This window comes from Sphaerodactylus townsendi, linkage group LG03 (assembly GCF_021028975.2).
Source record: "Sphaerodactylus townsendi isolate TG3544 linkage group LG03, MPM_Stown_v2.3, whole genome shotgun sequence".
Taxonomy (NCBI): Eukaryota; Metazoa; Chordata; class Lepidosauria; order Squamata; family Sphaerodactylidae; genus Sphaerodactylus; species Sphaerodactylus townsendi.
This window is the reverse complement of record NC_059427.1, coordinates 45,347,557-45,361,014: the sequence shown is the minus strand read 5'-3', so window position 1 is coordinate 45,361,014 and position 13,458 is coordinate 45,347,557. Positions and strand designations below refer to the sequence as shown.

Genomic DNA, 13,458 nt, shown 5'->3' with positions numbered 1-13,458 from the left:
ACTCCAAGGACAAACCATTCAATTAGCAATTTAGCAACGCAGGGTACAACGCAAAATACTTGTGCAGAAAGGTTTGGGTAGGATTCTTCGGTACAACAACTGTTTAAAATTCCCAAAGAAAAGTAAAAAACAAAAATAAAGTGTTCTGGCCCTGGAATAAATTCCGAGTCATTAACAGGATTTCACACGATTAGAGCCTCTCCTTCCTCACCCCTAGCTTTGTTTCTACCCACCTCCTCTGGGCAGAAGGATTCCATGGAGCAACCATCTTCCCCTTTCACTCCTCCAAGTAATTCTACCGCTGCCCTAGGTCATCTTTACCCCCAGGTTCTGCCTGCACCCATATCCCACACCATTCTCCTGATAACGATCTTAGCAAACGGATCAAATGCAAACCAAAGACCCTTCCAGTTTGCTGACAACGTCAGGTTGTAATTCGATGAAACAATACCCCCCCCCCCCCCCCCCGTTTCTACATTCTCGGGGGACTCTGCAGTTACACATCTTTACAAAAGAAAGAGCGCTCTTGAAAACAGACGGTACAATTAAATCTCATTCCGCTGGCAACTAGATAGCTTCAGAGAAACTAGGCGGACCCCCCACCCCACAAAAAAGCCAAGTCGCCCCTCATGCACCAGTGCCTTTTTCATCAATAAAGCTACCGCTTCCGCGGTGCAAAGAAGAAGCCATACAGAGGCCCGGGCTCCTGTTTCCAAGAAAACTACATTTCCCAACATGCGTAGCGACAAACCCGGACATGGAACTGTGTCTAGTGCGTTCCCGCTAGTAGTTCCAGGAGGCCAGCGCGGGCGATTTGGAGTCTGGCTGGCAAATTTTCCAGGTATCCGCTTGTGCAGGGTGAGGGACAACCATGTCTCTTGTATTGGATGACTCCCAGTGGCCTGAGCATCTCGCCCCGCTGAAAGTAAGTAGAGAGGATCGTGCCTTTCAGAGGCGGACAGGAGTTGGGGATGGGGAGCCTTCAACTTTGGAGAGGTTCACGTGGTTCAGCAAACGCATGCATTTCCTGACAGCTGCGGCCTTAATCTGCGCTGACATTCTTGTTAGAAAATTGTTCCCAAATTGGAAAAAAGGTTGCCAAGTACATTCGTCTGGTTGCACCAAAATAAACAGGACTCCTGTGGCATCGTGAAGCTTTTACTCTAGCATAAGTTTTTATGGACTATATGATGGAACAAAAACTTGTTAATCTTTAAGGTGTCATGCGACTCCTGTTCTGATTAGATACCCCAGGAAGGTATAGTTACTGAGGAAAAGTTCATTAAAAGCCATTATTCCAGGTATAAGGCAATAGAAATTGACTTGTTCAATTTCTTTGTTACACTAATGGTTCCTGTACTTGGGATGTGCATGTACAACTGTTTTGTCTTATTGGAAAGAGTGTGTAAAATATCTGGGTGCTTACACAAGACAATGTGACATCATTTTCAGGAGCCATTTGAGTCTTGGACCTTGATAAGGACTAAAGGATACCTGGCAGAGCTCTTGACTGTAACACTAGACATTTCTCTTGACCATGAGGAAGGTCCGTATGCTGGATCAAATCAGTGGCCCATTTTGTTTACCATCTCACTGGAAACAGTAGCAGACCAGATGTCTTGGAAGTCCTATAAGCAGGGGGCGAACCCTGTTGTTTCCCCCCTTCCACATATTTTTATTTAGAGAGTTAGAGGGTTTTTTGAAATTTATATCCTCCCCTTTCTCTCCTGTAAGGAGACTCAAAGGGGCTTACAATTTCCTTTCCCTCCCACGCCTCCCTGTGAGGTGGGTGGGGCTGAGAGAGCTCCGAAGAACTGTGACTAGTCCAAGGACTCCCAGCTGACATGTTCTGGAGTGCGCAAGCTAATCTGATTCACCAGATCAGTCTCCTCAGCTCAAGTGGCAGAGTGGGAAATCAAACCCAGTCCCCCAGATTAGAGTGCACCTGCTCTTAACCACCACATCATGCTGGCTTTCATTTTTTTCAATAACCTTTATACATCCTTTTAATTAGATTAGTTTACAAGCACTTTGAGAGCTCTTTCAGTAATGAACACTACTTTTCAGAAGTTACATGAGTTTGTAGGAAATCTGCAAATGAATCCTGAATTTCTTTGCCTGCTAGATAAAAGTCTTGTGTTTTACAACTGTCACAAAATTTTTAAAAAGCATTATGAAGCTTTATCTTTAACCAGGATTAAGCACATATTGTTGGTTGATCTGTACACCGCCCAGAGTCCTTAGGGGATGGGACGATATACCAAATCTAGGTAAGTAAGTAAGTAAGTAAGTAAGTAAGTAAGTAAGTAAGTAAGTAAGTAAGTAATAAATAAATAAATAAATAAATAAATAAATAAATAAATAAATAAATTTATATTACATAAATAAACATAAATAAAATACAGTCCATAAAAGTTTAAAAGTAGTCTGAAACAGGTTCCTGTTGGGAGATGCCCAATGCTGAAAATTTAACTGACATAAACTGTTTCTAAACTGACATTAGAAAAACCAATTTGATGACCTTTTGTAAGTAACAAATTGAGAGACTTAAGCACACTTTAAATCTCCCTGACAAGCACATGCATAAGACACTGATAATTTTAATATAGGGACTGAAAATAAAAATGTGAAGGCTTCTGTTGTGCATTTCTAACACAGAACCAACCTTCTACTAGTCATAATTTTAAAAAAGCAGTTTCAAGAAGTTAGAAATGGTGTTTCTGAGGCCTAAGGCAGTACATTGCACTGTAGGCCAGACAGTAAAGAAGATTCACACTCCTTGGTCAGTCTTGCGGAAGCACTTACAGTAGATATGTTTCTTCCGATTTACTGGGATGAAGAAAGAACCAAACAGTCACACTTTGACAACCGTTTGGGGGAAAAACCCCCAAGACAACTGCCACAAGTATCACAATACTGAATTTTCCCATTCCTGTCAATTGTCACTAAACACAATTCTTTTCATGTTTTACATGAATAGTCTTTTTTTAAATAAAAATTACTGAGCTTTCCATAGAAAAGGTCTCTAATAAGAGCACAAACTATACAGAGGCTAAAATTGTCATAAAGATATACATACAGGAATACTTCTGTACAACCACATTATTTCGATTAAGTGAGGGTCAAAGGACAGGCAGTGGGAAGTTTAAGTTGGCAAAATCATATTTGCAAGACAGGTAATATGCGTAAGGTTCCGTTTGGGGGTTTCATTTGAGCATACACCCACCGCTTCAAAATAAACATTTCAATCATATCTGGTTGAGGGAACGTTATTCTCTATTATTTCCTCAGTTAAAAGAGGTATTTTTTTTTCTTTGTGAACATATTTACCACTGCTCAGGGATCAGTGTTTCTATAGGGAGAAAATGTCTCAGCAGTATGAAAGCCTTTACCTATTAGGCTTGTAGTGATGCACTGCAGTCTTAACACATTCATTCTTGATAACTATATAACTGATCAAGGGCCCAAACTGCAAATGAGAAAAGGATGCTGAGAGGAAACAACTGCTTCTGGATGTGGAGGTTCTATTTGTCATGCCTAGTAACCATTGATGGACCTTTTCTCGGTGAATCTGTGTTGTTCCCCTTTAAAACCAATATGGTCTGGCTCCATAGTGTCAGTGTGAGGGAATTTAACTTCCCTCATGTCATTGGTGTGATCTTTTTACTGCACGGAGGCTTCATGCATCACAAGAAAAGGCACACTGTCATTTGGGGAATCAGCATGTAAGGGAAGAGTTAACCTTCCCCTTTCTTTGTACTTCATCCCCAGTCTGTATATATCTGGCACCTCTGTAACAGCTTTCCAGGCTAAATAATATACCTGAAGGTCTAATCCTGGAAGCTTAGCCTTGTGTGACATTGGACCCTATGAAAACTTAACATAATCAGGGTTGTAAGTCTTGGGTCTTGTTAACTGGAGGAATGCATCCTGCACCACTAGTAGTATTGTTACTTTAAAATAAATAAAACTTATCCTTGGATAATAGGATGCCTTATGAGCATTCACAAGACTACCTGGAGTCCAGGGCTGTGACAGATGGCATTACATGTTATTGTTACCTGCTGCTGAGTGGTTTATTAGTGAAGAAAATGCCTTGTTGACTAATCCACATGAATTCTTGGAGTGGGTTAGAATTATCGGTTGATTTAAAATATTTATATCATAGTTTTCCATAATGCCCACAGTAGCTTATCAACAGTAAACAGTTAAAAATAAAGTTAAACACATGGACTAAAGTACATTATGTCAAAGCTACAATAAGAATAATGATAAAATATAATCAAACTACTAAAATGTAACTTTTAACAGTGTTTAACAGTGTAACAGTGTTTTAATTGTATGTTACTTTGTATTGTTGATTCTTTATAACCACCTTTGGTCTCATGCAATAAAACTGAACCAAAGTACTAGAGTAATTCTAAGTTCACTCGTCTTTAAGTGCCTTTAATTTCACTAGAGCTTACCCCCAGGTATGTGCACCTTAAGATACACAGTAGATTGTAGCATGTGAATTTTCCATACATTTCCATTCATGAGGGTGATTGGTAAATGCCCGCAACAGAAGCATCAATTTTATGTAGGTGTACAGTTCCTTGATGTGAATACTTTCTGTTAATCCTATTTTGCAGCCATTGTGTAAACATAATAATTACACTTCGCCAATTAAATGCTATAATGAGATATCACAGTGGTCTAATTACAGCATCAACACAAAACCACTGTTCTGTATGCACTGCAAATCCTCCAATTTCCTTTAGCTTTGGCAAACATGGCTTCAGCTGTGTACTGTGGGATGGCCCCGTTAAAAGTTACTGTGTTCCAGCTTTGAACCTTGTAGAGAAGTGGTTGTCATCTAGCTAAATGGTAAATTAGCATTTCCATCTGTCTTATACTGACCATCCATCTACTAAAGTCAGGGTTGTCTGCTCCCATTGCCTGCTGCTTGATCCTTCTAACTGGGAAATACTATGTGCAAAACAGATTATCACACAATATTTTCACCTACAGTGATTGCAGTTGTAACTCTAACCAGTTGGAAAAACTCTGTATAGGATTGCATGCATTTTGAACTTCAGTGTGTGTTACTGCCACTGGATGCTTCCTCTGTTTATTTTATTTATATATTTAGCACATCTCTATACCACCTTCCCATTTAACTATGCATAAGGAGGCGTGCGTCAATTTAAAACTGAAAAATAACTAACATGGGATCTGCAAGGACTTGTTGGAGGGGCATCTCATTTTCGCCTCTCCAACTGTTTCCTATTCTTCTTTCCTGAAAGTAGTTGGGGAGGGGCTGACCCTAGCTTCACACGCTATCTGCTACACCACATTGGTTGTTGTATAGTGGCTGCTCTTAAATTGTATCAAGCTGGTAGGGGAATAATAATAATAATTTGGATTTATATCCTGCCTTTCTTTCCTGTAAGGAGACTCAAGGCAGCTTACAAACTCCTTCTCCTTCCTCTCCCCACAACAGACACCTTATGAGGCCGGTGGGACTGAGAGAGCTGTGAAGAACTGTGACTAGCCCAAGGTCACCCACCAGGAATGCAGGAGTGGGGAAAGTAACCTGGTTCACCAGATAAGAGTCCGCTGCTCATGTGGAGGAGTGAGGATTCCTCAACTCTCCTATCACATATCTGACAAAAACTAGGCAAATGGGGAGAGCAGGGAAGAGAGGAGGAAAGAGGAAGGGATAACATAAGAGAGTAGGAATTAGGGAGGGGGAAAGGAAATGGAGTCAGGAAAAAGAGAGAAAAGAATTGGAGTGGGGAGAGAAGCCAGCAATGTAACTCAAACTGTTGCTGCTCTCAACTATAGCCCAGGTGGAATAGCTCTGTCTTACAGGTCCTGCAGAGCTAAGAGAAGTCCCACCCGGTGCTGGTCTTATTAGACAGGACATTCCACCAGGCTGGAGCCAGAGCCAAAAGGCACCTTTGTGGAGGGCAGGGATCACCAGCAAGTTGTTATTAGCAGAATGCAGTGTTTTCTGGGGGACGTTTTGAGAGAGCCGGTGTAACAGATATGATGGTACCAGACCATTAAGTGCATTAAATGTTAATGCTAAAGTCTTGAACTGGATTTGGTACTGTTTTTTGTTTGCATGCCTGTTTTTACTCTTGTAGAGCAAGAATCAGAACTCAGACAAAATTTCTCTTTAAAGTATTTTTGCATATTGGCTTGGACTCCAGACTACATTTGCATGAGTAGAAGGATGCCAGTGCTTGTGAGAGGGGTTTATGTGTGGGATTTCATTTGGTTTCCCTTGGTATGTTCTTTGTCCCACATCCCACACCAACCACAGAGATCTCTGAACCACTAGGAATGGGTTTTTCTTAGGGCTGCACATACTTGCACAGTGAGCTGCAACAGGAAGAGAGAGGCAGGAAAGCTGTGCTTTGGTTCCCAATCAGAGAAAAAAGGAGATATAAATAAGATTGTTTCCCTATAATCATGTGTTCAGTCCAGACAACAATTATTACATTTTGCCAGTATGCTTGTTAGAAATGACCATAATTACATTAAACTATTTGGATCTCCCCTCCCTCCTTCATGTATAAGTGCGTGTTCAAAACCACCCTTGTTGTAGATTAGAATTTATTTGAGCTTTTAATTTTGTGATACATTTATGAAAATAAAATTTTGAATCGTATTTCAGGAAGTGGATAACTTGTTGCGCTGTGGGATATGCTTTGATTACTTCAATATTGCAATGATCATCCCTCAGTGTTCCCATAATTGTAAGTACAGAATTTTGTCCCACTTTTATTTTATGATGTTGATTTTTTTAAATATTGTGCTTCTTAGTTAAAGTGTGGCTCACAGTTAAACTCCTATGCAAAATGTAATAAAATATTCCAAAGGAATTAATTTTAACTCCGTTTAAGTCTTCTTATCTAACAGAAATAGTCAATTATTACATCTGTACATTTCTAGTGAGTGCTTGATGTTAGCCTTTAAAAAAAATTCTCCTTCAGATCTGAAATGTGAGCCCTGAAATATGTGTTAGAACTTGACATTTAAAACTCCAGGGCGGGTGAGGGCTCCCAAGGACAAAGAAAATTCAGATGACAAACCTATTCCTCCCTCTAGACTGGCACGATGATAGCCAGAAACACAGCTTGGGTGGTTTTTGAAATCATTCTACAAGTGGAGGCATAGAGTTGCTAGGAGACCACCATACCACAGTATTTCAATTAGTGTATAGTTTTCTAGTATAATCCAAGTTGTGGCTGCTGAACTATACCACACTGAGCAGTGTGGTCCCAAGTATCCTAAGGGCCTACTGTTTCCTCTTATGCCCTGATGTGATTTTCACAGTGTCGTCCTTCCATGCTGTGTGTAATAAGTAAGTGTCACTGGGTTCAATAGTTGTTGTTTCCCACTAATGATGTGGCTTTAAGACAACAGCTAAGGTCTTGAATTTGCAGTTTTGGAAATAACAGTGGGAGAAAATATGGAAGAAAACTCTAAAAAGTAATAATGCATTGCATTGTAAAGTGGGGAGAAGGAGTCAGAGAGGAAGAGCCCCTTCTTCCAGTCGAAGAGGAGTTTGGATTTACCCCCCCTCCTCCTTTCAAGGAGACTCAAAGGGGCTTAACACCTTTCCCTTCCTCTCCCCGCAATAGACACCTTATGAGGTAAATGGGGCTGAAAGAGTTCTGAAGAACAGTAACTAGTCCAAGGTTACCCAGTGTAAAGGATTCAATGGTGTTGATGAGAGGGGCAGCCGCCTGGCCTTGACTACATTCCACAGCCCGGGCGATGGGCCAGCTTCTCCGGCGGAGACCTTATCTCTGCGAGGGAGATGAGACCTCCGTTCCCATGGGAATCCGGGAGGGGGGATGGGATGGACAGAGTTATAACCTGTGTTTCTGGCGGGAGATCTTATTCCTGCCACTGCGTGTACATGAGCTTTCTAAGATGTCTGAATAAACGGTCTTTTACACCAAAGAGCCTTTTATTTCTGCTTCTATGGAATTCCTTACATTGTGGCAGGAACCCTTAATTCATCTATATTCCTAGTGCAGTGGACCTCTGGTGTCTCGGCATGGAGAGGTTGAATGTTTCTGTGGAAGGTGCGGTAGCCCCCAAAGAGGGCTCCGACCTTTCCCTTCTGGATCTGGAGGAACCGGCGGGAGAACGGGTCTCGCTGGTGACTCTTTCCCGTATCCTCAGATCAGCACGAAGTCTTCGCTTTACTCCCACGTTGGAACGAGGGACGGTAGAAGACGACAATTTCATGGGGACTTACATGAAGTCGATTTGGGGCTATGTCTATGGATCGAGCGCCTGTGGATCCGGATATCTACCCGTTTTAGTATGGGATTACAAACCTCAGATGCAACTCTGTCATGCGGAGGAGACGGGCCTGAAAGCCACCTTTCATGCGGCAACCCAGGAGTCCATTGAACGATTTCCTGGACTCGTGATTTTGGTGATGCTCCCCAAAGACCCACCGTGGCATAGCAGCACTGGGGCCCGTCCGAAGCACCACCGGTGACACTGGGACTATACCAGGGATTGGGAGGGGTATCCGTGCCATCTTCCCATCGGACCCCGATGGATCCCGGACCTCAGCGGCTGCACCTGAGATGCCCTTCCGGAGCCACCGGTGGGTTACGCGATGTCCTCCGGCTGTCCAGACGTACGAGGGAGTCCGGAGAAAGCCTGCACTCCCAGCCGGATCTGTTCCCTCTCCCATCGAGAAAGAGGAGCTGGGATGAGGAAGTGGGCCGACTGCGAGATGCCCGGGCGAAGCGATGGGCCCGTGAGAACGCCAGCTATGGGAAGAGGAACGGGAACAGCTGCAGCAAGAGCGTGGAAACTCTGCAGAGAGACCGGGAGCAGCAGCGCAAAGAAGTCCAGCACTTCGAATTGGACCGGGCCAAAGATGCGCCTCCAAGCGGCAATATCGCGCGCAGAATCTATCAGTCCATGATAAAGTCCTGGAACACTCCAAACTGGAACTTACAGCGTCAACGCGAAAGCAAGTTCAGGCGCTAGCGTTACACAAAGTGAACTTACCGTGCAGCTGTTCAACGGGGCGAACTGGCTAAATTGGAACGAGAGAAAGCAGCTTTGCATGCCAGCACTCAGGATGCATTGACTGCGCAAGAAGGAGAGAGAGCTGGCTGCCTTGGAGAGGGAACTGAAGAAGCAGCAGACCAGGACAACCCAAGTTGGAGTCTACGCTGTCACGGGTACCAGCCCGGGCGCCAGAGGGGCGACGCTGCGTTACAGGTCCAGCCACCTTCCAAGGACCGGCTCCCACCGGGTTACAGCCAGCTGCACCGGGCGTTGGATTACCTCCACCAATGGTCCGCCCCTGCGCAAACCGGGCTGCCTCCCAACCTTGCTCAATCCCTCTTTGCGCAACCGCCCGCCCCTGCGGTAGCCAAGGGCCGATGGAGAGTTACTACAGACCTCCAATACCTGCCCGTTTCCCGGGATGGGACCGGGCTTCCAAACTCCCCTCTACTTCATCTTTGCAACTTCGATGCCTGGCTGATGGAGGACTATGCGATGATTTCTATACCCGGTCTGAGCCAGCGAAAAAATACGGGACATCGGCTTCCAGTCCTGGATGGAGGCAGCAGCCGACTGGTTTGTGACTCTTTTGAACCTACAAGATAGAAGATACTGCGACGGTACATTTCGCATTCCTCCAAGCCTTAAGGGCTCGCTTCCAGGAAGATCCGGGTGCGGAAAATGAAGCTATCCCAGCACCATCAAAACTATTCAGCAAAGGCAACCGCTTCGTTTGCCAGAATTTGCTCGTGGAATTTCGTGCGGCGCGCTGCTCGACTCCCTCCTGAGTGGCCTGAGCGCATGAAATGCGAATACTTCTCAGATGCTGTCGACTGACAGCCAAGCTGCGTGAAAGCGGTGTTTTTAATTCGGGTCCCCCGCTGTATTGCTGATTGGATTGAATTGGGATCCCAGGTGGCGTCTGCGCTTAGAGTGCCTTCGCTGCCGGAGGCCGCTTCACTGCGCCAAGCCTGCCACTGCGTCCACCAAGCCAAGCCTCCAGCCGCCCCTACCGAGACCACTCTCCGAGCGCCGTCGCCGACTGGGATTGTGTCTTTACCAAGCGGAGAGTCCAGGTCATCTAGCCGCCAACTGCCCGAAAAACAGAAGCCAACCGCTCCGGCCCGCGCGCACCCCATCTGCCAAGCCACCACGCAAGGTCCACCAGGGTCACCCCAACGGGCTCGCTCTAAGGCAGTCATCGAAAGCGACTCCAGGAGGAGGGGAAGCAGCTGTTTGCCTTTCTTCAGCCCCCATGGACATGGGATTTCGAGCTCTCAACCCCCCCCATGGACATGGAGTTCGACTTCAGACGCGGTGAAAGTGAAGGCAGCGCTCCCATTACAATCCAAGCGTTTCTGGCCAACCCCGGCTTAAGCTTACTACTGATATTATAGCCTCAGCCCTTGTGGGATTCTGGCTGCTCCTCATTGCTTAATGCGGCCCCAGGTGGCCCGGGAGGAGCCAGGTCTAGACCAAGTCCCCCTGGCTAAGCTTTTCTCCATACCATTCATTCACCCAAATGGACGGCAGCAGTCCTCCTCGAAGGAGCGAAGGACCGGCCCAGTTCAAAAACGCATAACTGGTTCTCCTCCGCTGCCAAGTGCCGACTACGTGCAGGGAGAAAATTAGTTTTATTCCTGGCGCCAGTGGCCAAACACTCCATAGTTCTGGGCATGCCATGGTTGTTGTTGCATGAACCAAAATTCCCTTTGGAAAGAAAAGGATCTTGGAATTCACTGACCCTTCCCTGCGGGGAACACATGAATTGGGGGAAACTCGACTTCTCCCTGACACACCCCCCCCCTGGCTTCACTTCCTCAGCTGATTGCTCCCGGGATTCTACCGACATCCCACCGGGCGTGTATCAAAGGATCATTAGCCAGAGTATTTCAGGAGCAGAGAATGCTATCAGTTGCCACCCCATAGAGACACTGACTGCAAAATCGCATTATTACAGCCAGGGCGAACTGCCCAAAGGTAGAATCTACCGCATGAGTCCCAATGAGGAGAAGGAACTTCGTGCCTTCTTAGACAAAGAACCTCGCTCGCTGAGGTTCATCACTGCATGGGCCAATACCAAACACACACACATGCTGCTCCTGTATTGTTTGTAAAAGAAAGATGGGATCTTCACGGCTCTGCACAGATTACCGAGGGATCTCAATGCAGTCTCCCTGTCCAATAAATACCCTTTGCTCTTTGACTCAAGGACCTTTTAGACGCATTGGGCAAAGGACTGTATCTTTACTAAGTTGGACTTTGAGAGAAGCTTACTACAGGGTCAGAATTGCTGAAGGCTATGAACACTTGACTGCATTTAACACAAAGTTTGGACAGTTTGAATACTTAATAATGCCATTCGGGTTAAAGTGGGGCCCCGGAGTTTTTATGGCCCTTATCAACGAAGTTCTCCATGATTTATTGTACAAGGGAGTAGTGGTGTACTTAGATGACGTTTTAATTTATTCACAAACCATGGAGGAGCATGAAGCATTGGTTCGAAGTATTGGAGCAACGCTTGCTCAACAACTCCCTCTTTGCCAAAACTTTCCAAGTGCTGTTTCCACCAAACCTCTATTGACTCATTTGGGTTACCGGATCTCGCCTCCGAGGGGCCTAAAAATGGATCCTGCTAAGATTGATGCTTGGTCCTCCAATGGCCGGGTTCCCTACCAACCTAAAAAAGAACTCCAATCTTTTTCTAGGTTTTTTGCCTAATTTCTATCGTGGACTTTATACCCCAATTAATGCTGAACTGACTCTCCCTCTCTACAGACCTCTTTACGTGCTATCTAAAGGGTAAAGATCCACTGTCTCCGGGCCAAGCCCAGGCCCCCCCTTTCCTGGTCCGAAGAATGTCAGACCCAAGCCTTTCAGCTTTTAAAAGTCTGCTTTTACCACCGAACTCTATCCTCCTAAAAGCACCCTGACCCAGATCTCCCGTTTGTGGTTCACGTGGATGCCTCGGACAAAGCGCTTGGGGCAGCCCTGTTTCAGAGAAATAAAGATGATAAGCTGGTTCCGTGTGCTTATTTATCAAAGAAATTCTCCGGTGCTGAACTCTCAACTGGACTGTAGGGGATAAAGAGACTGCGGCCATTAAAGTAGCACTCTCCACTTGGCGCCACTGGCTAGAGGGGGGCTAAACACCCCTTTCAAGTTTGGTCGGATCACAAGAACTTCGGCCAGCCTCTCCTCCACCCCCCCCCCCTAAGATGTCTCGCTGAAGCAACTTCGTTGGGCCAATTTCTTTTCTCAAGTTTCTCTTTCACGCGGTCCATTTTTCCCCCGGAAAAAAACCAATAAACTGGCTGATGCGGCTGCTACGCCTACGAGGGGAGGGGGGTGGAGCCAGCTTACCGGGACATTCCAGCAAGACTATTCTCTCCCCTCCCACCAGGGGCTGGCTGTCCACCCTCGGATCTCAGACATCCACTCTCCTTCTCCGCCCATTCCTCCAGCCTGGTCTACTCGCCTTTCCCTCACGGGAACTTGTGGAGGCGGGGCTACGCCGGAAAGCCTCCGGCGGAGGAAGGGCGACTCCCACCATGCGTTTGGAGAATGGCGTTTGGCTACGGGAGGGATTGTTGAGTATCGCGGCCTCTCCCTCCGCAAGCAGGTTCCCCTCGCAGGCCTGTCACTGGGCGATGCCCGCTCGGGCTGGACATTTTGGCTTTCTAAAAACTCTGCATTTGGCCCGGCGTCAGTTCGGGTGGCGCGCGATGCGCAAGGACATTGGGACGGATATTAAAGGTTGCTCTGTTTGTGCAGAACCCAAGAACGTTCAGGGAAACCCCCATGGTCTGTTGAAACTCTCTCCCGGTGGCCTCCCGCCCCTGGGAAGTCATCTCCATGGATTTTATTACAGATTTGCCAGAAAGTCATGGCAACACGGTCTTGTGGGTGGTAGTGGACTTATTTTCTAAACAAGCCCATTTTATTCCATGTGCTTCCATCCCCTCCGCCTCCTAAGTTAGCTGCGTCTGTTCATTCAGCATGTTTACCGTCTGCACTCCGCGCCCGTTAAGGTGGTCTCCGAATCCGCGGCCCCCAATTCATTTCAAAGTTCTGGAAAGCTTTTCTAGGGTTGTTAGGGGTCACCAAGGCGGTTGCCGCCCTACCACGTTCAAAGTGACGGTGAGTCGGAGAGAACGTAACAGAACCCTAGAGCAGTATTTACGTTGTTACACCAACTACCACCAAGACAATTGGTGCGAAGCTAATTCCGCTTGCAGAGTACAGCCTATAACAATGCGGTTCATAGCAGTACAAAAGACCCCTTCGAAATTGTGTCCGTCGCTCCTTCCCGCCGTTTGCCGCAACTACCTGCGGAAGCATTGGATCCTCCAGAGTTTCAACAATGGATTTCATCTCTGGCCGAGGGGTGGAAATCGGTCCAGACTGCCTTACAACAGGCTA

At 46.1% G+C, this 13,458-nt stretch overlaps 1 protein-coding gene across 2 annotated transcripts in view; it reads left to right on the top strand.

Annotated features, from left to right (window-relative positions):
- Nucleotides 1-786: 786 nt before the first annotated feature.
- RAD18 (RAD18 E3 ubiquitin protein ligase) overlaps nucleotides 787-13,458 on the top strand; it is a 143,928-nt gene continuing 131,256 nt past the window's right edge. For both annotated transcript variants that reach the window (XM_048491403.1, XM_048491402.1), the window contains exons 1-2: nucleotides 787-925; nucleotides 6,665-6,746. In XM_048491403.1, coding sequence (XP_048347360.1) covers nucleotides 872-925; nucleotides 6,665-6,746 — 136 coding nt within the window. In that variant the 5' untranslated portion in view covers nucleotides 787-871. The remainder of the gene's footprint in view (nucleotides 926-6,664; nucleotides 6,747-13,458) is intronic.